This window comes from Camelina sativa, chromosome 15 (genome assembly GCF_030686135.1).
Source record: "Camelina sativa cultivar CO46 ecotype springtype chromosome 15, ASM3068613v1".
Taxonomy (NCBI): Eukaryota; Viridiplantae; Streptophyta; class Magnoliopsida; order Brassicales; family Brassicaceae; genus Camelina; species Camelina sativa.
The window spans coordinates 8987648-9013579 of NC_141894.1; the positions used below are offsets into that span (position 1 = coordinate 8987648).

Consider the following 25932-nt stretch of genomic DNA (forward strand, 5'->3'; position numbering starts at 1 on the left):
TAATTAATTATTTTTGTGTTACAAATTTTCTTTTTGTCTCTTTTATCTTACATTATTTTTTTGTGCCCCTTTATCTTGCATTATTTCTTTTTTTGCCTCTTTATCTTGCATTATTTTTATTTTTTGTACCCCTTTATCTTACATTATTTGTCTCCTTTAATCTATGAACACGGAACGGTCGCACCGCTTGTCCCTCTATCTAAGTTGGCACTGCGTATGGAATTGTAAATTCTAAAAATCAAAACACATGGATTTTGAAATAACATGTTTTATCCTTGGATTTGAATCCTTCTATTTTACATTTTTAAATCCATTAAAAACATAACATGGATTTTGGAATCCAAAAACAAATCATTAAATGAATAACATGGGATTTTAACACGTATTTGTAAATCATAAAACCAATTACACATGATTTTGATAAGTATTTTCAAACCTATGATTGAATAACAAATAATTTTTGTTTGGATTTCCAAATCCATTAAAACTAATAACCCTCTCTAAGTTTCAGTCCGAATGTTTTTAAGCTGACGTTAGGACTGAAGTGCTTTCCTTCTTCAACACGTGGGGGCCTACTTGTAAACCGAGAAATGTCATAAGAAGAGGTTTGTTTTGTAGAACAATTTCATTATTCAGTAATGAAACAACCCGACCCCTTTTTTTTTTTTAACAATTAAATACAATGTATAATTAAGCATCCCATACTACTTAATTAACCAACCCAAACCACAACTCAACATTAAACTAGCAATAACATTAAGCACAGCGGAAACATACCAATAATACAAAACCAACAACATCATCAATACAATAACATTCCTAACCATTCTATCCGGCAACCTAACATAACACTAACCGAGGTTCCAACAACATAACCAACAAATCCAATAACACACAAACGAGACCCTAGATCATCTTCCTCCTCATCGCCATGATTCCACAACACAAACCTGCACACCACAAACAACAATTGAGATGCGTAACTATTATCACAAATACTTAGTGAGGCAATCCTCCCATCTACTGGGCTATACACACAAGCAACTGAGAAACCAATGCTTAACAAATGACAACCAAACACAAACAAACCAGGAAAATCACGAAACAAGCAACTTGGTGTCGACCGACACCAGAGAGGTGTCGATCGACACTGGCCAAACATGGTGTCGACCGACACCTAACTGGTGTCGATCGACACTCCCTTCGCAGACGCGAACTGCACGAATCCGAACGACGAACCTCCGTTTCCAATCATCTCCAATCCGTTCCAACCTCACCCAAAACCTTCAGGAACCTATAAGAACCATAACACAACCACCACAAGCAAGAACAACACCACTAACACCACCAATCAAGCAAGAACAATACCACAAAGCACCACCAATCAAGCAAGAACAACAAAGGATTCTCAGGCTTAGATAAGCCATTGTCATGCACTCACCTTATCAACTGATTATAACAACCAATACAACCAGTTGAGACCCTCCTAACTTCTGAAACAGCCCAGAAACGCCCTACAACAAGCCACACAACCAAAAATGACTTATAACAAAACTGGACAGAAACATCAGAAAAGAACAGTCTCAAAGACATAACCCTAAAATAAACACCAACCGTTAACTATCAAATCGCTCCGGTGAAAAGCTACCCCTAGACATCACGAAGCTTCCCACAAAATTTCAGCATGATCAGGCACCACACGCGACCACGATCTTAGTTACAATCTTCGATGGTCCCAACTCGCGTCTGAGAAAACGTGTCTCACGAAACTGCCAATAACTCATCGAGTTTAAATCCAAATCTATTTCTGTAAAAAGGCGAATGACGATGAAAGACTTGGAAATAAACCTACCAAATTTCATTACCTTTGAGAACGATTTGATACACCGAAACTATTTCCTCCCAAACCCTAACGATTCTGCTCTTTCTCCTTTAATCTCCTTCACACCACAATAGGCTCTCTCCTCTCTCTCTATCTCTGCAAACGGCGACCAGACACCCTAAAACCCTTAATTTTTCGCTTCTCTACTTATATACTCGTTTCGGTTAACTAAACCAAACCAACCAAACCAAAATCGCAAATTAAAGCAAACCCGACGAACCCAGAAATAGTGGTGTTGATCGATGCCACAAGGGTATCGATCGATACTCACACCAAAACAACAAAAATTGGTTCGCGGATGTTACAATTCTCCCCCACCAATAAGGATTCGTCCTCGAATCCCGCAACACCGTCCATCCGTCAAGGACCTCCGTGCCACCGTCAACACGGCCCGCATGTCCTCCGACCGGACTAAATACTGTCAGCCAAGGTTTCCCGTGCACTGTCGCAACAGCCCGCACACCTCCGACTGACCCTCGAGGTCTCCCTCTAGCCAATATACTCGCATCATAAACACTATTTGCTCACAACTCAGTGCTTTCCCCGTCCGTGGTCGCAACCAACGAATCATGCCGGCTCGCTATCAGGCCAACCGCCTTAAGCTACGGCATCCAGGAAGTCACTCACACACACTTCCCCCGCTCTCGGGTCGCAACCCTTGAGACATACCGGCTCACTGCCAAGTCTCGGCTCACAGCTACGGTATCCAGGGAGCCTCACATATCCCGCTCTTGGGTCGTCACCCTCAAGCGCGCTCTCGGATCGTCATCCGAAGCAACATACCACTCCCACTCTCTGGCCACAAAGTCCATCGAGCTATCGGTATCACGTGAGTTGGGCCCGCACGACCTTGAGCAAAACAAATACTGATGCCAACGAGTATCTCCCGGCTAGATCTACCTCAACATTTCCACAAAACTTTCCTTTTTTACAAACTTTCTGATTCTGGAAACTTTCCTTTTGTGAAAACTTTCTATTTATGGAAACTTCCAAAAATAGAAACCCGAGCTATTTCTCTTTTTTCCCATGACGACAACAGTCAAACATAAAGAAAAATACTCATCTTATTAATCTCAAAATGTCATAATCGTTACAACCTCAACGAAAATACAACAGAAACAATAAGATACAACAATCCAATCCATCAACCCGCATTCCGAGCACCACCTCATCTTAGTACTGAGTCGCACAACCAACCACCCCTAAGCGACCAAGTATCAAGAGAGGTGGGCTGGAATACTCCGTATCCGCTCCAGCCACAGACTACAACTCAGTCCCGGCTAGACAAGCTCAAGTCGCGGCCTGCTTCTCAAACCACTTCTTAAACCTTGCCTTCGTCCTCGCCTCAGGCTCCCAAGTCTGCTCCTCTACTCCATCACAGTCCCACAGGACTCTCATCAAAGGAATCTTCTTCTTCCGAAGTTCCTTGACTCTCCTCCCGAGTACCCTCAACGGTCTCGCCTCCAACGTCATGTTGGGCTGAAGATCCTCAGGAATCTTAGGCAACAGCCAGTCACCCTCGTGAAGACAGTTCCTCAGCATCGACACATGAAATACCTTGTGGAACGCACGCATAACCTCAGGCAACTCCAGCCGATATGCCACTGGTCCCACCCACTCAACCACTCTGAACGGACCCATGTACTTCGGACTAAACTTAGTCTCTGTCAATGACCTGTTCGGACCCCGCAACATAGCCATCTTGAGGTACACTCTATCGTTAACCTGAAACTCAAGATCCTTTCTCCTCTTATCAGCATAGCTCTTCTGCTGATCCTGAGCCTCCCTCATGTTCAGCCTCAGAACCCGAATCTTCTCCGAGGTCTCCTGAACAAATCCGCACCATATATGCTCCTCTCCCCCACCTGAGTCCAACATAACGGTGTACGACATGGTCTCCCATACAAAGCCTTATAAGGAGTCATCTTAATACTTGCCTGAAAACTATTGTTGTAAGCAAACTCTACCAGGTTCAGGTGATCTGCCCAATGGCCACCCCAATCCAACACACAAATCCTCCAGCGTCTGGATCGTCCTCTCAGACTGTCCATCTGTCTGGGGATGATAAGCTGTACTCATATGCACCTTAGTGCCCATCTCTGCCTGAAATACCTTCCAGAACACCGAAGTGAACTTAGAATCCCTGTCAAACACAATGCTCGCTGGCACCCCATGCAATCTGACTATCTCTCTCACATACTTCTTAGCCAAGACCGCTGCTCCATCAATCTTCTTAATGGATAGAAAATATGTTGACTTAGTCAACCGGTCCACAATGACCCAAATAACATCAAAAGTTCGTGACACTGGCAATCCCACCACAAAATCCATCGTGATCATATCCCACTTCCACTCTGAAATGGGTAGACTCTTTAGTAATCCGCTTGGAACCTGATGCTCAGCCTTCACCAGCTGACACACGTCGCACCTCGCGACCCAACTAGCTACAACCTTCTTCATCCCGACCTAATGATAGTACCTCTTGAGATCACGGTACATCCTAGTCGCTCCTGAATGAATAGAAAAACATGCTCGCATGAGCCTCCCTCAAGATCTCCTATCTCAAATCCTCATCCTTGGGCACACAAATCCGACCGTGCACATAGATAGTACCATTAGTTGAGACCTGATACTCTGAATCAACATCCTTAGAGACATTCACCAGCCCCAAATCCTTCTCCTGAGCCAACCACACCCTGCTCAGAAGATCCGCTCCATAAGCCGCCTCCTAACCCAATGGTTCTCGAGGAACCACACACAAGCTCAACGCACTGACCTCTCCTACCAGAGACTTCATCTCATGGTCCTGTAGTAACCTATCAAACCAAGGAAACTCCTGATCTTAGTGACATTTTGTTGTCTAGGCCAATCCCTAATAGCCTGAATCTTCTCCGGATCTACATAAACTCACTATGCAGAAACAATGTGACCCAGAAAGCCCATCTCACGCTACTAAAAACTGTACTTGCTCCACTTAGCAAACAACTCCTGCTCCCGCAGCTTCTCCATAACTGCCCTCAAATGCACTGCATGCACCTCAGGACTCTTAGAATAAACCAGGATATCGTCGATGAAAATGATGACAGATACATCCAGAAACTCCTGAAACACACTGTTCATCAATCTCATAAATGCTGCTAGCGCGTTAGTCAATCCGAAAAGCATCACCACAAACTCATAGTGCCCATACCTCGTCCTGAAAGCAGTCTTCCTCACATCTGCCTTATCTATCGGTATCGGTATCTGATGATAACCCGACGCCAGATCTACCTTAGAGAACCGAGTAGCACCTCCCAGCTGATTCAACAACTCATCAATCATGTGAAGAGGGTACTTGTTCTTGACAGTGACCCGGTTCAAACCCCATTAGTCAATGCACAAGCGGAAACTCCCATCCTTCTTCTTAATAAATAACACCAGTGCTCTCCACGGTGATACACTAGAACGTATAAATCCCTTGCTCCATAAATCCTCTAGTTGCTTCCTCAGCTCAACTAAACAAATACTCAAGTATGCCGACATCAACTCGCCGCCACCTAAATATCAACCCTCTTGTTCGTCCAAGAACCTCTAGTAACTTGCCACTTAGGGAAACTTCCCCAAGATAACTTATTCCAGAAATAGCTTTTCCACTTGGCAATTCTCCACAGTAAATCATCAATACGAGCGTAATAAAACAAACAAGTACCATACGTTCGCATATTCTGATTCACCGCGTCAAATGCTTTGCAGGCAGCTAACTCAAACCACTTGACTTATTCCCTCCAACAAGTTTACCAAAACCTTGGATCTAGCAACCCTGTCCAACTCCAATGAACTTCATCCAGCATCGTTACAACGATTAGTTTATCCTGCCATGAAGGCTTTTCGTGAACTTATGTATCTGGCAAACATGCCTCTCCCGGCTCAATCCTGCTGTAACTCCCCTTCCCGGGACTCCGGCACCACCGGCCTCACAATCCTGGCACACAGCCAAACATTCATAAACGCTATGGTCATAAAACCTTGTCCCAAAAGTCAACACATTCAAAACCCGAGATTAAATCACCGTCAATCTCTCAAGGTCTACATTCAATCGTTATGTTTATACTCACGTCCTAGGAATTTCTTGCTCCCAACTCTTCCACTCTTAGGTTGCAACCTTCGAGTCATACCGATCTCACTCTCAGACCAGCGTCTTCGAGTTATACCGTCTCACTCTTGGACCACAATCCTCAAGATCTCGGTATCAGGGGAACTACTCATCCCCTCAGGAGAACAACATCCCCTCTGCCACTCTCGGAGCCCTCAGCCCCTCGAGCTATCGGTATTCAGGGGAATCACCATCCCCTCAGGAGCAACAATCCTTAACGACTATAAACATCTCTCGACACAACTACCTCCTGTGGTCCGAGTATAACATTGCAATGTTACACCTGGCCACTCAACTTATATCCAACTGGATTAACCACCAAGCAGAGAAATATCTGCTCCAACTGCATATGTCCACCTATCCGCCTCTCTAGGCCCGATACCTCTTGAGAATAATCTTATACCGGTCATCTACAACCGCTCCATCCTCTTAACATAAGGTGGAAAGTCCTCAACATCCGCAGCCCTCGACTGCACCCCGCCACACCGAAGCTCAAAACACTACACAACTAACAACACAAAATCACTTACCGTGGAATCTCATTGAAGGCTCGAAGAGGATGATACCAGGAGTCCATACCACAAACAAATTGACTAACTATGCATAATCAATTTCTTCACACAACATCATGCATCAATCAACAGGAAAATAATTCCACCAATTAAATTCTTAAACCGCTCTAACTCATTCACTTAACCATCCTAGAACCGTAAGGGCTCTGATACCAAAATGAAACAACCCGACCCCTTTTTTTTTTTTAACAATTAAATAGAATGTATAATTAAGCATCCCATACTACTTAATTAACCAACCCAAACCACAACTCAACATTAAACCAGCAATAACATTAAGCACAGCGGAAACATACCAATAATACAAAACCAACAACATCATCAATACAATAACATTCCTAACCATTCTATCCGGCAACCTAACATAATACTAACCGAGGTTCCAACAACATAACCAACAAATCCAATAACACACAAACGAGACCCTAGATCATCCTCCTCCTCATCGCCATGATTCCACAACACAAACCTGCACACCACAAACAACAATTGAGATGCGTAACTATTATCACAAATACTTAGTGAGGCAATCCTCCCATCTACTGGACTATACACACAAGCAACTGAGAAACCAATGCTTAACAAATGACAACCAAACACAAACAAACCAGGAAAATCACGAAACAAGCAACTTGGTGTCGACCGACACCAGAGAGGTGTCGATCGACACTGGCCAAACATGGTGTCGACCGACACCTAACTGGTGTCGATCGACACTCCCTTCGCAGACGCGAACTGCACGAATCCGAACGACGAACCTCCGTTTCCAATCATGTCCAATCTGTTCCAACCTCACCCAAAAACTTCAGGAACCTATAAGAACCATAACACAACCACCACAAGCAAGAACAACACCACTAACACCACCAATCAAGCAAGAACAACACCACAAAGCACCACCAATCAAGCAAGAACAACAAAGGATTCTCAGGCTTAGATAAGCCATTGTCATGCACTCACCTTATCAACTGATTATAACAACCAATACAACCAGTTGAGACCCTCCTAACTTCTGAAACAGCCCAGAAACGCCCTACAACAAGCCACACAACCAAAAATGACTTATAACAAAACTGGACAGAAACATCAGAAAAGAACAGTCTCAAAGACATAACCCTAAAATAAACACCAACCGTTAACTATCAAATCGCTCCGGTGAAAAGCTACCCCTAGACGTCACGAAGCTTCCCACAAAATTTCAGCACGATCAGGCACCACACGAGATCACGATCTCAGTTACAATCTCCGATGGTCCCAAGTCGCGTCTGAGAAAACGTGTCTCACGAAACTGCCAATAACTCATCGTGTTTAAATCCAAATCTATTTCTGTAAAAAGGCGAATGACGATGAAAAACTTGGGAATAAACCTACCAAATTTCATTACCTTTGAGAACGATTTGATACACCGAAACTATTTCCTCCCAAACCCTAACGATTCTGCTCTTTCTCCTTTAATCTCCTTCACACCACAATAGGCTATCTCCTCTCTCTCTATCTCTGCAAACGGCGACCAAACACCCTAAAACCCTTAATTTTTCGCTTCTCTACTTATATACTCGTTTCGGCTAACTAAACCAAACCAACCAAACCAAAATCGCAAATTAAAGCAAACCCGACGAACCCAGAAATAGTGGTGTCGATCGATGCCACAAGGGTATCGATCGATACTCACACCAAAACAACAAAAATTGGTTCGCGGATGCTACAAGTAATAAAAGTGACCGGTAATGTAGGTCCAATTTATTAATTGTTGGATTCAATTTCGTACCTAATTTAGCATCTATATATATTTTGGCTCTGGTGCAGCCACCTCAGCTGCCACATCAGCCACATCTTCTTTAATTTTATGGGTCTTACAGATTTTAATAAGCCCTTTAAACAATTATAAAAATGACAAACTGATCAACTAGGGGGTGTATTCAACTTGACATTTTAAGTGATTTGTATGAAATTTACAAATTTTATGTTATTCAATCATGGATTTTAAAAAATCTATTAAAATCTACTGTTATTGAACTGATGATTTAAAAATCTACTTTAAAATCCATTAAAATCTCTTGTTATTAAACTGATGATTTAAAAATCTACTTTAAAATCCACTGTTATTCAAAACAGTTTTGTAGATTAGGATTTTAATAATTTTTAGGATTCTGGAGGATTTGTTTAGTTAAAAATATAGAAATCCAAATCTCATGGTTTTAGGTGGGATTTGAAAGAATTTTACAGAAAATCATATGAACTTTCCTAAAATCTATCAAAATTCTAAATTTCCTAAATCCCATCAAATTCTCTAAAATCATGGTTTGAATATACCCCCCTAAATTTTATCTAAAATCTGTAGGCCCAACACTATTTCATTCAAATTCTCTAGACCCATCACTATTTTTAAATCCTATGAATTCAATTTTTTATTTTAAAATAAATTTAAATATTCATTTAGTGCATATTTTTTGTTAATTATAATTAATCGAAAGTTTAAATAAAAAATAATTATGTAAAATGAATTAAATGTTAAAATAAGAAAACAATACTATAATTTTTCATTAGTGGTAATAATATAGTTAAAGATTTCTATTAAACTGATCATAATTTAAAACTTCAAATATCAAAACAAGGCAACCCAAGCAACACTTTCAAAGAATCAAGGAAAAATAACTACAAATCAGTTAAAATAATTATTTGGCAGCACTTCACAAATCCATCACCAAAGACAAAGACGCAAAGAGCTGAACACACATTTAATAAACTAAAAAGATTCAGATATATGAACGTCAGAATCAGATAACCGTAACACAAAATTATATGAAAAAGACAACCGAAGAAACAAAAAAACAACCTGGACTTTATAAAATTATAGCAAGATAAACAAGAAAATTAATTTTCCCCAAAACACAGCTCACATCGAATCAAAAATCACAAGACAAACGGGAAAAAAAATTACAACAAATAACACAAAACAACCGCCTTACAGATTTTAATAAGCCCTTTAAACAATCATACAAATGACAAACTGATCAACTAAATTTCATCTAAAATCTGTAGGCTCAACACTATTTCATTCAAATTCTCTAGACCCATCACTATTTTTAAATCCTACGAATTCAATTTTTTTTAATTTTAAAATAAATTTAAAATATTCATTTAGTGCATATTTTTTTGTTAATTATAATTAATCGAAAGTTTAATAAAAAATAATTATGTAAAATAAATTAAATGTTAAAATAAGAAAACAATACTATAATTTTTCATTAGTGGTAATAATATAGTTAAAGATTTCTATTAAACTGATTTAAAATTTCAAATATCAAAACAAGGCAATCCAAACAACACTTTCAAAGAATCAAGGAAACACAACTAGAAATCAGTTTAAAATAATTATTTGGCAGTATTTCACAAATCCATCACCAAAGACAAAGACGCAAAGAGATGAACACACATTTAATAAACTAAAAAGATTCAGATATATGAATGTCACAATCAGATAACCGTAACACAAAATTATATGAAAAAGACAACCGAAGAAACAAAAAAAACAACCCGGACTTTAAAAAATTACAGCAAGATAAACAAGAAAATTAATTTTCCCCAAAACACAACTCACTTCGAATAAAAAAATCACTCACAGGACAAACGGAAAAAAAATTACATCAAATAACACAAAACAACTCACAACTTAATTAGGAAACCTAAAGAAGCCAACATATTTTCATATAAACAAATTTGCAACCCAATTGACATTCACCTTTAACAAAATCAACAAGAGATAACCAAATATCCCCAATAGATGCGAAGCGAGCAAAGAATCAACCAAATACGCAAACCCAAAAACAAAATCAAGGGAAAATGATTACGATAGGAATGACTGAAAAAACGATTACGAGCATCAAAGACATAAGTTCAATCCTCAAACAGACCTCTAGATCGGAAAATTTCTCTTCTCCTATCCGTTCACGAGGACATCGGATTTTGAAAAAGAACAAATCAATTTCAACTCAATAACATACAAATAATGGTCCAATTAACCCACAAATTATAAGCCTTACAGAAAAATTGGATCTGAATGAAACAAACAAAAATAGCCTAGAAAAAAAGTTGACAATAAAATCCACAATAAATAACTTATTTATTTTTCTTAATAAAATCCACAATATTTTTCACTCCAAACACTAAAACATTGACAAATATATTACTCCAACAGTTTACAAAATACATATGAAAATATTAAATAACAATCCAACCACAAAATGGAAAATAATAATAAATTAATGACAACTAACAGCTACAACAAAACAACAACTTCAACTAAACAATGTTAACTTCTAATAATAACTTTTTTTAAAAGCATTATAAACACACAAGATGATCTCAATTTTTCCTTTAAAAACAGCAAACTAAATTATACTTACTCCAAAACATATTTTTATTAAAATATCCAACAAAACAACATAAGCAACCAAAATTAAATACAAAAACAAACGTAAAGATGAATTTACAAAAACAAAAAAAAAATATACACAACAAAACTCGGAATACACCTTCATCTAACTACCGCGCGTAGCGCGGATCGATTGCTAGTACGGATATAATCGAAACTTGAAAGTGTTTTTTTTCTTTTTTTTTCTAAATGGATTACAAATCTACACATCAGAGTTCGGTTTCTTTCTAAACCAATGAGAACCTGATAAAATCGATCTATTGAAATTGAAACTACCGAGTTAAGTTACGGTCAGAACTTGGAACTATACAATGTTCCTCTGTTTTAAAAATTCCCGTCTAGCACCGATTACGCCCCGCAAAATCGTTAGGCCCACCCTCTCCGCCTCGATTAATGACTAATCCCCGCCTAGCATCGATTATCCGATTATACCACTCAATCCGATTACTTCCTGTTAAATTTTGTATATAACAATTATTTTTGAAGTCAAATATAGATCAAATATATATATTTTGTTGTTTAGATATTGAAATTACGAATTTATGATGTTTTACAGTAACCAATGTACAAACAATTAAATCATATTTTTTAAAAAAAAATTATGTTTTTATGTGTTTACCGTCATTTTACAGATAATACTATAGTTTTATATTTTATTTTATTTTTTCTTTTCACATAAACAGAATTATATATATATTTAGTACTATATATCTTATTTTATTATAAATTTAATAAAATAAATCTAAAACTAGTTCCTGATTAATCCCTGTTTAATCTTCGATTTTTTTGCTATGCGCTAGGCCCATCCCGTCCGCCCGACTAGCGCCTAGCAATTTTTAAACGAGGGCAATGTTCTTTTGACCTAACCAAAGTAAATTGAATTTTGGTTCGGTAAAGTTCGGTTATATAAAAGAAAGGACGAGATTCTAATCTTGTTTTGTGAGATTCATCAGTTTCCAAAATTTAGAGAATCTCTCTCTCTCTCTCTCTCTGTGTCGCCTGAAGTGATAACATTCTCCATTATTCATTCATTCACACCCCCAAGGATTATTAGATCGGAGCTATCAAAACCCATCCTCTCGCCGGAAAATTCTCTGTTTTTTTTTTGTTTTTTTTAATTACTTTCAATCCAGATAACAACAACACGACAGGAGAATCTTAGCCTCTCTCTCTCTTCCACCTTTTATCTCTCTGTCTATAGAAGTAATTGAGATATATATCTTCAACACGAAGCTTTCATTCAAGCCAATGGATTCGTTGGTTCGAAACCAGTAGCTTCAAAAGGTCATGGATTTAGTCAGGTGTGTGTTCTATCTAATCTCCTTTTTATGTCTCACTATTTTGATTTCAAGTTCCGTAGGGGTTTAGGATAAATTAGGTTTTTTTTTTTAACCTCTTTACGATTGATTCCATGTTTTAGGGGTTTCTGGAGGAAACATAGAAGGAAGATTTTGGTAACGACGACTTGTTTGGGAAGTGGGTATTTGCTTTACAAACTATACAATGCCCATACTCGTAACCTCGCTGACTTGGAACGAGAGCTTGCTAACGAGCGTGAGAATGATGAGATTATCAAAACCCAGTTGAGTTTTTTGTAACCTCCCTCACACCAAAAGACAGAGTCTTTTTTTTTATAGCTTTTGATCAAGTTTTGTAGTGAGCTTATATTGTTTTTGGGGTTGGTTGTCTATGCTCTGATGATAGAATGAAGGCACATTTCGATAACATTCAGATGATTGCTGATACTGCAACATTGCCTCACGCAATGCATCACTTGAGTAGCCGTTTAGTTGAAGAGATCGATGTCTCTAGTATTATGGATAAGCTTAGCAAAGGCAAAGGGATATTGATTCCTTCTGAGAAGCTTCAACTCTGGAATGAGCTCAAAATTTTGAGTGCGTTGTTCTCTCTTGCTGTACATTTATCTGTGTCAACATTGGATATTCTCATCAATCAGTTTTTTCTACTTCTTGTCTTTCGTTGTGTTCAGGTTTCACGAGGCTGGTTTTGTCGCTTTGGTCAGTCACTATGCTTAGTTTGTACATTAGGGTTCAAGTCAATATTTTGGGCAGACATTTATATATCGACACTGCTAGAGGTCTTGGCAGCTCCCATTTACTTGTAAGCCATTTTTACTACTCTCTTTCATTGTCTTAAGATTCATTGTTTGTTTATCAATCGCTCAAGACTTATAAGCTTCTTCCTTCTGGTCGTAAGATTCAGTATGTATATGTTAATCTAGTAATTTCATTTTTTAACAAGCCACTTCTAGCAAATTGGCTATTCTGATAAACTTTTGTGTAAATTCGTTCTGTTCTGTAGCATTGTATCTTGAAATATCATATTTCATACTGAGACTCATGAGTGGTATAGATAACTTTTTTCTTCTTTTCCTTTCGAAAATATTGATATAACTCTTGTTCCTTTGGCTGGATTACCACAATCTCAGGATGAATTAGATCTCATAGATAGAGATGACGAACAAAAGTTTTTGGCAAGCGCTGATTTTCTTGCAACCAGTGGTATGCCTAGTTTGATATCTGATATGCAGAGTGCAGTGAAAGAAGTACTCAAGGGGTAAAAGCTACTATACTATCAAAGATCTCTCGCTTGTTTCTCATCCTTAAGAAGTGATCTTATGTTGCCTCATATGCGGGAAATCTAATTATGTGTTGTATAATTGCAGAAAGCAGTTAAAGGATGTGTTGACCACAAAGGTTCTTCAAGAAACTGTGATGCGGATTCTTGATGTGTTTATGAGCACTGGAAGTCCACATCACTGGGTAGATTATCTAATGATGTCCCAAGACACGACCACTGATGTTTCCTCTCCTGATGCAACTCTCTCCAAGTTTCACCAACTCATAACCGAGACTCGGGAAGTACTCACTAGGTAAAAATAGTCTTCTTGAAAGCCTTGTCCTCGTTTCTTGCTTTGATGCTAAAAGCAATCCTGTAACCATTTTTTTTGGTCTTTCTTTTCTTGGTTGCAGCAATGATTTTACAAATGTAGCAGAGATCTCACTCAAGTCGTGTGCTGTTGCGTTAGTAGAGGAGATGGAAACACAGACCGGTCTGGCCACGGGGATGCAATTGGCGAAGCTATTACCACAGATTGAGAAGACAATGCCGGAGATTTCAGCTGAACCGGACAAGAACCGGTTCTTGCAACTCATCCGAGATTTGCCCGAAGTTAAACTCTTTTTCACTCTTTTATACGCAAATATGCCTCAGTAGCATTATTAAAATATCACCGATTCCGAATAGCCAAATTGTTTTCTTTGATTACTTCTCTTGTTTGTTTCATCAGTTTACTTAAAAATTAGTAAAATCGAATTTCATCAAAATAATGTTGTTCAATATGTATCAAAACATTTAATATTGGCAAAAAAACATTATGATTTTATCAGTAAGAAAGTAAAAATCAAAACATTGTGTATACACCAGAGCTAATGAATTCGATTTCTAAAACCATCAAATGTGATACATGAATTCGATTTAACCAACATTTAACCAAAGGTGGTTTAAGTCAGAACATATTAATGTAAACCGAAATTTTAGGGCCTTAAAAAGTCTAAGGCCCAATAGATCCGGGTCGGGTAAATTGAACCGGTTACAAGTACCATCGTTTTTTTCTCAACTTGGGTCTCTCTCTCTCTCACTCTCAGGGAACTTTGTAAAGTCGAGGCTCGATTATGGCGACGAACAATGGGGACGTTCTGATGCTAGAGGCGGCGCCGGAGGCTGCGAGACCCTGGGCTAGTGCGGCGAACGCAGAAGTAATCGATGCGCTTCCTTATATAGACGACGACTATGGCAATCCATTGATTAAGTCGGAGGTAGACCGCTTGGTGGAGGAAGAGATGCGTCGGAGCTCTAAGAAGCCTGCTGACTTTCTCAAGGACTTGCCTCCTCTTCCCAAGTTCGATTTCGAGGTTAATTTCACTTTTATATCGATTTCTTTGTTCGTTTCTCTAGCTCGGGTTTTCAATTTTTGTTGAATTAGGGTTTAAGTGAACACGATGAAATTTTGGTGATTTCGAATCGTTTACGTTTCTGGTTTGTGCTTCTTCGTCTCGGATTTTATAGTCGGAGTGTTGATTTGAGTTTTGTTATGTTAGGGTTCTTGTTCTCTTCTTGGTGTTAATTCTAGTATAAGGGTTTTGAATCAACTAGAATCTTGAGATTGAACTGAATCCTCATGAGCAGTTCGTTTCTTTTCCTGAAGATTTCATTGTTTCTAGCTCTTTTTTTAATTGGAAGAACTGTTTCAGATCTTGTTAATAGTTTTAGGATTTAGGTGATTAGGTGAAGTTGTGTATTCAAAGTTCTGATGTATTGATTGGTTTTTGTCTCCCTTGTTTGTTCTAAAACGAATATCAGAACTGCCCTGCCCTAGGCAAAGAGTATGAGCGTCTTCGAGCTGGGAAGCCTCCAGTGCGGATAGATTTTGAATCTCGATACAAGCTTGAAATGCCGCCTGCTAATAAGAGAAATGACGATGCTGCCTGGAAGCAATATCTTCAGAAGAATCAACGGTCATTGCAACAGAAGATGATCGAGTAAGCCAAAATCTCTGAATGTTTTCTATATTACATGTTTTCTCTTCTGACGAGTGGTACATTCTGCTTTCCTTTCTTAAACTGTTGATTTGTTAATTCACAGGCTTGAGAATTTGGAGATGATGTCAAAACATGGCCCTGAACTTTGGAGACAGAACAACCATCGGTTAGAAGTATTCTTGTCCAGGTTTGTTGTTCACATTCATATTTACAACAGCATTGATTGAATTGTGTCTGTCGTTACATTGTAAATTGGGGATTAAAAGGGTTTAATATCTTTAGTTGATGAATTGTGTTTATCCTAGATGATCTGCTGAACCATGCTTCTTTGGCTTTTAGTACATGAGTCTTGCTTTGCGTTTTTCTTCAAGTGCTTTTTGCATTAAAGCTTCTTTGTTCCCATGAAACATAAGAAGCTCTTCGTGTGGTTGAGGCATGTCACTCTTTGCCAAACTCTTATCTACCTTTCTGGTCCCAACACTCTATTTGGTCTCTATTTTGTAGAATGCAAAGACTAGCTCAGGAGCAGAATGAGGAAATTGAAAAAGTAAATAGGGAAAGGAAGTATCATCAGGTGAATACTTTTTTATCATTTTGCACTGCACTATTCTTTTCAGTTTACGGGGTAAGCTGAAACTTTATTGTGTGTGTGTGGCCATACCAGCAAACCACATCATACGAGCTCAATGCCCTATCTCAAGAATGGAGACAGCTATGTGTGAAGAATAAGGAGATTCAGTCTGCTTGTGCCGTGCTTGAGACACAAATCGAGTCTTATAAAAAAGAGGCTGCTGAAAGGTGAAAAAAATATCTTCTAACCTCTTTCCAACACTCAAAAGTTGAATTTAATCGTAACACTAAAATCGTGGGTTGTGTGTTTCAGGGGATGGAACTTGGAAGAGAAACTAGAGAACGTTGAGCCACTTCAACTGCAATGAGGTACCTCCCTTGCTTGAGCCACTACAATTGCAATGAGCTGCCTCCCTTGCTTGAAGTGGTGCTCGAGTAAAGTGGATTCAGATCGAAACAGCAGCTGCTGTAGGTCAGTTTGGTTTGAGTTGTGGACTAAAGACGAGACAGTTGCAGTTTTTTTTGGCAGTTTTGTGTAACCATCTACTTTCCTGTCAGGTAGCTGTGTCGGACAAGTAACAATTTGGACGTATCGAAACTCTTAAATTTATCAAGCATGTGACGTTTTACGATGTGGTAGTGAAAAAAAATGTTGATGTTTATTATTAACCTTCTAATAATTTATCATGTCTTCCGCTATATATTTTTATTTTTATTTTGATCTTTTTCTCTGTCGCCTAAAAAAAGATTTTGATTTTTTTCTCAAACAAGATTTTTTTTTTTCCCAAAGTATGTTTTATATATAACAAACAACAGCAACAACCATCAATGGTGTAAACCATGTTGGTGAGTCAAAGTTATTACAGCAAACATGAAACTAAAGAAACTTTAGTTTACAAAGACATTGATAGAACTACTGGATGATGTGGGATAAAGCTTGACTCCAAATCATGCCCATCAAGACCAAAAGACCAATGAAAATCATTGGAATTGGCCTTAAAGCATACATCATAAGCTTAAGATGTGGAAGTTGCTTTCTTATCACCTCATCATCATCAAAAAGATTGTAGTCAAAGGTCTTCATGAGTTTCTTCTTCAACCTTTCATCATCATCTGTTAAGCAGCCCATACACCAAAAGGTATAACAAAAAACCTCCACTTTTTTTGAACTGAAAAGTGAACGTTATTATCAAAGCCAAACTTAAACCTATAACAAAAGGAGAAATCTCAGAGATATAGAGTTCGATCAGTCTCTGAGATTAAGACACTGTAATCAGTGTTCATGGAGCTTCATGCTCCGTCGGATAAAACCGAAGACCGGAGCTTTTCCTGCATTGGCGAGTGCTTCGCTCTGTTTCTACCTGAATTTGCTTCCCTTTTCTGCGTTTAGAACATTCACCGCTTTCAAACTCGACTTTCTCTTTCCCTCTAAGAACTTCCTTAGCTTTTGAAGAGGTACCAAAGCAGTCTGAGCTTGAGGAAAGTCTAGTTCTGAGTGGATGAGCAGCTAAGAACTCCTCCAGATTTGGTGCAGGAGTAGGAGGTCTTGGAGGTTGTGAGATGGGAGAGTAGGAGGAAAGTTCAGAACTGAGGGAGGAAGTCTTCTCATTCAGGAAACTAAAAACTTAGAGCCCTCTCCTTCTTAAAAAACAGGGGCTAAAGGAACATCAAGGATGTCATCATGCCTAACTGGTGGAACAAGATACGGGCAGTGGGAGGAATCATGGTTGATGCGAGAGCAGTTAGTGCAAATCCTCCTGAGTTTCTCATACTCAAACCCTATCAAAGCCTTTTCACCTGATTCAAATCGGACTTTTCTCAAAAGGCGCAGTCGGTCAGTGATTCCAACACTTATCTTTACTCTTATAAAAGCAATCCTCAAACAAGATTCTAGATGGAGTATTTTACTCCATAATAATAATTTTTTCTCTCTTTGTGAAAAAGTTGCATTGTAAATCAGAAGCATACAGACAAGCAACTCCATCCATTTTTTTTCCTTTTCTAAAATTAAACTGCCAATTTTGTCGATCTCGTTGACTACTTCTCTTTCTTTTTTTCCTCCTCATTTAGCTAAAAAAAACTATTTTTGATGTGATCAGTAATTGTCGATAAGTAAAAGTTACATACTTGTTTGAAGAGCCAAACAAACAGGAAGTTTCTGCATGTAACAAAGACACTATAGATATCATCAGTTTTGTTGAATCATGAAGTCGAGTACTTTGTTTATGGTTTCTTGTATTCTCATGTTTTGTATTCTCAATCACGTGAAAGGTACGTTACGTAGTCTGTATACTATTGTTCTTTTGACGTAAAATTTATTAGTAGTATCCACTATATATAAAACCTGCTAGCATTTATCAATTGTTTATATATATTATCCCATTATAATTTTAGAGGTGAAATCGGTGGAGAACAAGGGGAAGAAGGTGAGGAAGGTGTGCACAAAGGCACAAATTTTCAAAGAAAATTGTGGGATGGACGGAAACAAGACGTGCATCAAAGGCTTTAACAAAATCAAAGAGTACCCTTTTCATTGCGACTGTGAACTTCATGTACCAACCGAGAGCAGACGTGTGTGCATATGTAAATTTCCATATACCCCTTGCTAAGTTTTAATTATGTTATAATACGTCAGATAAATTCATCTCTAATGTATCTTCAAATTAAATTACCTTTTATATCTATCTATGTAAAAATCAATAATGTTATAAACTAGTCCGGTTATGTCGATAAATATCTTACGTACTCTACTCATTTTCAGATTATTTTTGAGACGTTCTCAAAGTTTTTGTCAATCGCGTAATTGACATGTATGGTATATGACAGTATGTACGTAACTTTTTTTTTATCATCGTTTGATATTAGATTAGGGTATTGACAAAAAAAGAAATATATATATATATATATATATATATATTACTATCAGATTAAGGCAACAATAATTATTTATGTTTTAACCACTTGGTAATTTTTTTTGACAATAACAAAAACCATGCATCAATGAGAGTCGAGAGACGCATGTAATTGAATATGATTAATACCAATTTGATCAGACTTGTAAAGGTCATTAAAGGCTTAGAGCTGCCGAAGGCACTCAGACCATTGTTAAAGTTATTAGAGCTGCGGAATGCACTCAAACTGTTGTTAAGATCACTAGAGCTTCGTAATGCGCTAAAACTGTTATCAAGATCAAAGAGCTCGGAAGGCACTCAAGTGGTTGTGAAGGTCAAAGGAGTAGCGTAAGGTACTTAGAATGATGTGAGGATTGAAACAGCGGAAGATGCTTTAAGTCATATCAAAAAGTTTATGTTTTTATTTTACTTTTCAAGTTGGGTGTTCTTGATAGACTCACTCCAACTTGAAGGGATAATAGAAAATATGGGCCACTGACTATTTAGATAATATGGACTAACACACTCCAACTCGAGGGAGTGATAAGAAATATGGGCTACTAACTATTAAGATAATATGGACTATGGGCCATTGAGTATTGTATATGGGCTTAAGTAGAGTTGCATTATGAGATTAGGGTTATTGAGTATCCTATTTATATGTATGTGTAGCTGTTTATCTCCAGAACAGACATACAACATAATCTTCTCCCAAAACCTTCTCTAAAAATTAATCTCTAAATCTATTAGAGTTTGTGGAATCATCATGAAGTCTAGTACTTTGTTAATGGTCTTTTTTGTTCTCATGTTTTGTGTTCTCAATCACGTGAAAGGTATGTTAATTAATATCCGCGATAAGAAAATATTATTTATTCAAAAATCAAACTTGCTGCATATACATTTGATCCCTTTATAATATAACACCATTTTTGTGTGTGAGTGATTTTTTTTTTCTTTAACAAAGAGGTGAGATCTCTGGAGAATAAGGTGTGCATAAAGTCACAAGTATTCGAACAAAATTGTGGGTGGGACGGGAACAAGGTGTGCATCAAAGGCTTTAATAAAATCAAAGAGTACCCTTTTTCTTGCGAGTGTAGCATTTATGATGTAGCTAATAGCAGACGTTTGTGCAAATGTAAATTTTCTTGCTAAGAGTTTTAATCCCATATTATATCAATGTAAAAGTCAATAAAGTTATAAACTAGTCCGGTTATGTCGATAAAAATCTTGTATACGTACTCACTTTTGAGACATTCTCCAAGTTGTTGTATTTCACGTTGGTAATTTGAGTTCTACATTGGGCCTCGTTATTTAAAGGTTTTAATTTATCGATAAAATATTAATATATAAAGAGATTTTCTCATTTTCATAAATTTGAAAAATTTTGACTATAAAATAAACTATTTTTGTTATCATTCACATTTTAAAAGAATTTTCTTAATTTATAATTTTGGCTATCGTAGTAGGATGAAATTCAATTAATTATTAAATTATCTAGGTAAAAATGATAAATGTTAGAAGTTTAGAGTTTATAAGAATTTGCTACTACTATCCTTCATGGTAATAATGAAGTCCAAGAAGATATTGTGATAACTAAAGAAGCAATTATCGCATTTAGGACTCTCTATAATTTTTGGATGTGATTTGAGAAGATAACAATGAAAAGGATTAGTGATGAGCTCCAACAAAAATGCAAATTCAAAAATAGGCAAACAACCATAGTCATATTTCACTATATTTTCATAAATTTATATATATATATATATATATATATATATATATATATTAGTTTAGTTGATTATTAATTTATGCTATTAATGAGACCATATTTTTACTTAGGATTTATAACAATGTTATTATCTTATTATTTTATCGAAATGTGTCATTTTTTACATCGGCTCAACTCGGGACCAGAAGAATTTATTAATTTATAGCGAGTATTAATTTATAGAGGTTCTATTGTATCGTTAATCAATATATCCTCTATTTAATATTTCGTAAGTACATAACTTCTTTTGGTAGACTATATAATCTATCTTAACATTTTTTAAGTACATTTTTGTGTCATCCTCTCTTATCTTTGTATCCAAACAAGTTCCAACTAAATTCTCTACAATCCTTACAACCAAACATAATCATTTCTTTATTTGATAATATTAATTTCCTAAAATCAATCTATCTAATTTAAATCAATACGTTAGATTAAAATATCATTCTCACTTTTATTTAATCTTATATTTAATTATTTTAATTACTATTTAATTGATAAAGTTAATAAAATTTTAGATCTTTTTCAGCATATGATGTGATTTAAATTTTTATAAACGGATATATATTTTAAAAATTGTCTTAGGTTATTTGTAACCAAACAAGTATATCCACATATAGAGCTCGGAATACATTTTTGGAGTACAATAGGGTGCCATCACTTTTTGCTAACTTCGGGTCGGGTTTTTAACTAAAATTATAACCGATTCAATTATCCGGATCCTTCTTAAGATTGCCGAATATTTGGGCCGGTTTTTAATCCAATAATATCAATTGAGAATCATAATAAGAATATGTCATATCATTCATTCCTAAATCATAACTAACCAAATCGTAAATTATATATTCTCAACTTGCGAATCAAGAGTTTCTACAAAATCCTGCCTACAACCGTTAACAGTATATGCAATTCACCATTGACTACAAGCACCTCTAAACCATTACAATATCATATCAACAAAAGAATAGACCTGTCGTGTACCACGTGATAAAACCTAGTAATTATAGGTTATAAAGTTATAGTTATATGGGTTGGCATCCTTAGTTATACCGAGATACACTTAAAGAGAATATCCCAAAGAATAATACAGCTTAAAGGAATAAAATCTTTAACAACCATATATTGTTAGACCATATATACTGTTAGACAATTAAAAAAAGAAATATAATAAATTCTCAGAAATTAATCACCCTTAAGCGTGATTTTTGATTAAGCAAACAAAATAAGATCTTACCTAACACCCTTCCAAATTTTTAGTATAAATCATTGACATTTCCATTTATCGAAATACACTATATTCATACCAAAAAAAAGTTTTTCAATCTCTAAAATCTTCAAGCTTTAGTAATATTATTCTTCTAAAAATTATCTATTCAACTAAAATTTTGACTGAGTAACGGATCAAAAATTGAATATTTAAACTCAATTTTATATACTATAATAAAAAAAATTTAAAAAGTTAATTTGAAATATTATAAAATAGTCTAATTTGATATTTTTATGAATATTATAAATATATGATAGATCAAAAAGTTAAAATTATAAACACTCTAATTTGATTTATTATAGCATGGATCAATAATATGTCACTATACTATGAAAGAATTCATATTTCTTGCTAGAGCACGGGTTGAAATTTCAAAAAATATGATTTCTCGGATTAGATTAAAGTTTGGAATAATATTGTTTGGTAAGTTTTCTCGGTCAAGATGATTTTGACAAACATACGTTAAATATTTAGTCCTAAAATTAATATGCGGTATACTATGGGTTGTCATAGAATTAACAATCAAAATACAATATATAATTCTAAACACTAACAAATCAAATAAAATTAACAAACAAAAATTAAAATTTTTTATCTCACAATTTAACTTTCGGTATGTCGCGGGTAAAAATCTAGATCTATTATAATAAATCTTATAAAATATATGTTATTTTCATAAGTCAAATTTAACATATGATTTCATGGCATAGTATTCCATAAAAAAAAATTAACAAATAAAATAATCACATATATAATATTTTGAATAAAAATTACGAAACAAAAAACATAAATTTTCATCCGTGCTCTAACATGAGTTATATTCTAGTATGTTAGTAATTGGTGTTAGGTTCGATTAATTTTGTGGCCAACAGTAAAACTCTAGTTTCCGTTTGTTTTCTTTTTAGTTCTATAAACATCGCAAAATCATTATATATTTCTTTTTAGTTCTAGTACCCGTATTTCGCCGAAGCATCCGACTGATTTTGAGGGTGAGCCGTGAGGATGTTTTTGGAACTAATATATTAGTTTAAAAATTTGTAGTTGTTGATTTCAAATGTTAATCTCTGTTATGTTACGTTAGAGATGTTAATATATACTAGGTTGGTACCCGCGCTACGCCGCGGGTTGTAATTTTTCTTCTTTCTAAAAATTTATTTTTTGGGTTTTTTTTAAACTAAATTGAAATTCAAATTGTTAAACTTATATTTTTTGGTTTTTGTTTTCTAAAATTATAATTTTTGTACAATACAATAAAGGAAGAAAAACAAAGATTTGTACTCTGTCCCTAAATTTGATTTTTTAAACCCCACTTTAATATGAACCCTTTTTTGCCAGAAAACATGCTAAAATAATTGGAATTAATCAAACCACATCTAAAAAAGAAGACCACAAAAACTACACTAATCAAAAGAGAGTAAAATGATCAAACTATTGACTTATATAGTTACATATAACAATGAGAACCCCAAAAAAAAACAAAAAAATTTCTATATATAATCTGAGTAAAAAATGTAAGTGTTTTTTTAATCACACTACTTCGTTTTAATCTCCGGTTATTGCCAACTCGATTCCAAGTTGATGAAAACCGGTCGACCCAATTCTTGTCTTCTGCAACAGCTTGGTTCCACCGTTCTTTAAAAGTTTGAAGCTCCCATGTTGATTGCCTATGTATCTGTTCAAGAAAACACACACAAATTACACTCCTGCTCTACGGACAAAACCATTTTTATCATCAGGAAATAAACTCACTTCTGTTATTGAATCAAAAGCCGGAGAACCTCGTTTCTGTTTATATAAAAAAAAAAGGTGATCAAAGTTGTGACTTGTGAGACGTCTGTTTATTTTACAGTCAGGAAATGAGTAACTGGATGTTAAAATAGTGCTTACCCGAGTCACACCACTGCGAGCTGAGTTCTGTAATAATTAGGAAGAGAGATAATTCAATATTTGGTATTTTACAAGGAGAAGATGGAGGGGGAATTGAAGTAGAGTAGCTGACCTTCTTATCAGGATCACCACTTCCACCTAGTCCAAACGCTTCATAGTCTAATCCAAATGTTGAAAGATTCATGGAACTGTCGAACAAAGCAATACTCACCAACACTAAGAGCAGGACTCACTAACAGCTCATATGGAAAAGCACAACTCAATTCAATAATCCGAGCCTTATTTAATGCCTGATTTCTTACAATGATCAATAAGAACCGGAGGTGAAGAAACAAGATTTAATTCAATAAAATCCTCAATATAACACATTACAGAATCTTGATGAAACTAACAAACAAACAAATATCAGGCACAAGAAGTATTCCCCAATATAACAAACTACAAAATTTTGATGATTCCAACAAACAAATTGCAAATTCCAAGTACCAGAAGAAAGAAACCCGTCGTCTTTGATTCGGGGAAGAAGAAATTGAGAATCAATACCATAATGACACATAAACTGTTTCTCTATCATTACCTCTCTGTTAACACAAATCAGATGAATCAAAGTCGAACTGAATCCGGAAAGAAAGATTTGAAGATTCACTTACCTAGAATCGGAGAGGAGAAATATACATTGAAGCATCTCTTCCTACGATGCACAAATCTGAGATTGCTTCGTGAAAAGTAGAAATCTAATTAGAAAGAAGAAGAAGAAATCAAGCATCGAAGAAGAGAATAAATCAGCTGACATGTAGATTCCGGTAGATCGAAGAAAAACAAAAGACAACGTCGAAGAAGAGAAAAAAAAAAGGCCAACGGAGAAGAAGAACTCGAAGAATAGAAAAAACACTCACACGTTCACTTCTATTTTCGTTAGTACACGTATGACTAAATTTAGATGAGCTGTATTAATTAAAATGTTTTCATTGGTTACCTGTTTTTACTGATATGTCAGCTTCTGGTTCAATACAGAAGCTAAGGTGTCAACTGGAGAGAAACTCCCTAGTACTTTTATAGTATTGATATTTTACAAATTGTAAGACATCCATGGCTAGCATATAATTTAACCGAGAAAATAAATAAAAGTAACGTAGTATTTATCAAATAGTTGCATTTGGTTACACATTCGACTTTTTACTGCAAATTCAGATATAACTAGGTGCTTTCCCACGCAACGCGTGGGTTGTGGTGTAGTTGACACTTGTTTTTTTTTGGTCTTTTTCGTTTTCTCTTTTGTATTATTTCGTTTTAATTAGGCATATACGGGCTTTGCCGTCACTTTTATTTATACACTATATGTTTATATCATTTCGTTTAGATGTGTATAATTGTGGCGTTTATTTTTTATGAATTATGAAGATGTTGTTTCTTGCTTTTGAGGATCCAATCTTATCATTGACTGATATTGTTTCTAATACATTTATTGTATTATAGATTTTCTAATTAACTGCTTATGTAAACCTTTCATACGTTGATGTTGCAATAATAAGATATTTTTTAAAAATATATTTCGTGTAAGTGATTATGTTTGTATGCCCATGTTTTGGTCTAATATCAATAAGATCGTTTCTGTTTTTCTTCAGTTGGCTTTGAAACCAATTTTGAGTTAAGCAAATAATGGGTCGAATTATGGTGTTAATAAGTAATATAAATTCTTATGTATATATATTGTATATATGTGACTATAAATTTAGCTAACTAAAAAATTATATAATATTTAAATACAATCTTGAACATATATATATATATATATTTTATTTGTGGGAGGAATGTATGAAATTATTGGATAGAAGTTATTTTTGAGTTAAATGACCTTTAATGTCTTTAAAGTGAGTTAAATATTAATAAATTTTTATATGTGTCTTGACTTTTTTTAAAAGGAATACCAAGTGTTTCCTTCCAAATTTGAAGTGACATAGTATCT

At 35.8% G+C, this 25932-nt stretch overlaps 5 protein-coding genes and 1 long non-coding RNA gene across 7 annotated transcripts; 4 read left to right on the forward strand and 2 right to left on the reverse strand.

Annotated features, from left to right (window-relative positions):
- Positions 1–606: 606 nt before the first annotated feature.
- LOC147926428 (uncharacterized) lies at positions 607–2559 on the reverse strand. Its single transcript, XR_015581806.1, has 4 exons — positions 1866–2559; positions 1615–1769; positions 1442–1514; positions 607–950 (listed from the first exon to the last, which is right to left on the reverse strand). It is a non-coding gene; the product is annotated as an uncharacterized LOC147926428 (long non-coding RNA).
- Positions 2560–11921: 9362 nt separating this feature from the next.
- Positions 11922–14368, forward strand: LOC104746179 (peroxisome biogenesis protein 3-1). Its single transcript, XM_010467596.3, has 7 exons — positions 11922–12322; positions 12442–12603; positions 12726–12916; positions 13012–13142; positions 13471–13598; positions 13708–13914; positions 14015–14368. The coding sequence occupies exons 1-7, from the start codon at positions 12309–12311 to the stop codon at positions 14256–14258; spliced, it is 1077 nt and encodes a 358-aa protein (XP_010465898.2). The 5' UTR covers positions 11922–12308; the 3' UTR covers positions 14259–14368.
- Positions 14369–14664: 296 nt separating this feature from the next.
- LOC104746181 (pre-mRNA-splicing factor SPF27 homolog) lies at positions 14665–16852 on the forward strand. Of its 2 annotated transcripts, XR_760833.3 has the most exons (7): positions 14665–14956; positions 15405–15583; positions 15687–15770; positions 16088–16157; positions 16248–16381; positions 16467–16625; positions 16712–16852. XR_760833.3 is itself a non-coding variant. In XM_010467597.3 (6 exons), exons 1-6 carry the CDS (start codon positions 14717–14719, stop codon positions 16519–16521), a joined length of 762 nt encoding a protein of 253 aa, XP_010465899.1. In that variant the 5' UTR covers positions 14665–14716; the 3' UTR covers positions 16522–16852. The 2 variants fall into 2 exon arrangements, 1 of the variants encoding a protein (XP_010465899.1); XM_010467597.3 differs by having other exon boundaries at positions 16467–16852.
- Positions 16853–17261: 409 nt separating this feature from the next.
- On the forward strand, positions 17262–18937 carry LOC147926429 (defensin-like protein 229). Its single transcript, XM_087489593.1, has 3 exons — positions 17262–17987; positions 18253–18424; positions 18548–18937. Exons 2-3 carry the CDS (start codon positions 18358–18360, stop codon positions 18760–18762), a joined length of 282 nt encoding a protein of 93 aa, XP_087345719.1. The 5' UTR covers positions 17262–17987; positions 18253–18357; the 3' UTR covers positions 18763–18937.
- An 801-nt stretch (positions 18938–19738) lies between these two features.
- On the forward strand, positions 19739–20269 carry LOC109129257 (defensin-like protein 229). Its single transcript, XM_019237084.2, has 2 exons — positions 19739–19877; positions 20009–20269. The coding sequence occupies exons 1-2, from the start codon at positions 19811–19813 to the stop codon at positions 20194–20196; spliced, it is 255 nt and encodes an 84-aa protein (XP_019092629.1). The 5' UTR covers positions 19739–19810; the 3' UTR covers positions 20197–20269.
- Positions 20270–23489: 3220 nt separating this feature from the next.
- On the reverse strand, positions 23490–24874 carry LOC104748294 (uncharacterized). Its single transcript, XM_087489471.1, has 5 exons — positions 24617–24874; positions 24079–24154; positions 23967–23993; positions 23829–23864; positions 23490–23751 (listed from the first exon to the last, which is right to left on the reverse strand). The coding sequence occupies exons 1-5, from the start codon at positions 24649–24651 to the stop codon at positions 23524–23526; spliced, it is 402 nt and encodes a 133-aa protein (XP_087345597.1). The 5' UTR covers positions 24652–24874; the 3' UTR covers positions 23490–23523.
- Positions 24875–25932: the final 1058 nt, after the last annotated feature.

Coding starts and splice junctions, on each gene's coding strand:
- LOC147926429 (XM_087489593.1), top strand. CDS start 18,358: ATGAAGTCGAGTACTTTGTTTATGGTTTCTTGTATTCTCATGTTTTGT. Junction 18,425..18,547: donor TATTCTCAATCACGTGAAAG/GTACGTTACGTA, acceptor TTATAATTTTAG/AGGTGAAATCGGTGGAGAAC.
- LOC104748294 (XM_087489471.1), bottom strand. CDS start 24,651: ATGCTTCAATGTATATTTCTCCTCTCCGATTCTAG. Junction 23,865..23,966: donor CTCGCAGTGGTGTGACTCGG/GTAAGCACTATT, acceptor TTATATAAACAG/AAACGAGGTTCTCCGGCTTT. Junction 23,752..23,828: donor CTTTTGATTCAATAACAGAA/GTGAGTTTATTT, acceptor TTTCTTGAACAG/ATACATAGGCAATCAACATG.
- LOC109129257 (XM_019237084.2), top strand. CDS start 19,811: ATGAAGTCTAGTACTTTGTTAATGGTCTTTTTTGTTCTCATGTTTTGT. Junction 19,878..20,008: donor TGTTCTCAATCACGTGAAAG/GTATGTTAATTA, acceptor TCTTTAACAAAG/AGGTGAGATCTCTGGAGAAT.
- LOC104746179 (XM_010467596.3), top strand. Junction 13,143..13,470: donor TTGGCAGCTCCCATTTACTT/GTAAGCCATTTT, acceptor CCACAATCTCAG/GATGAATTAGATCTCATAGA. Junction 13,599..13,707: donor GTGAAAGAAGTACTCAAGGG/GTAAAAGCTACT, acceptor GTATAATTGCAG/AAAGCAGTTAAAGGATGTGT.
- LOC104746181 (XM_010467597.3), top strand. CDS start 14,717: ATGGCGACGAACAATGGGGACGTTCTGATGCTAGAGGCGGCGCCGGAG. Junction 14,957..15,404: donor TTCCCAAGTTCGATTTCGAG/GTTAATTTCACT, acceptor AACGAATATCAG/AACTGCCCTGCCCTAGGCAA. Junction 16,158..16,247: donor GGGAAAGGAAGTATCATCAG/GTGAATACTTTT, acceptor TGGCCATACCAG/CAAACCACATCATACGAGCT.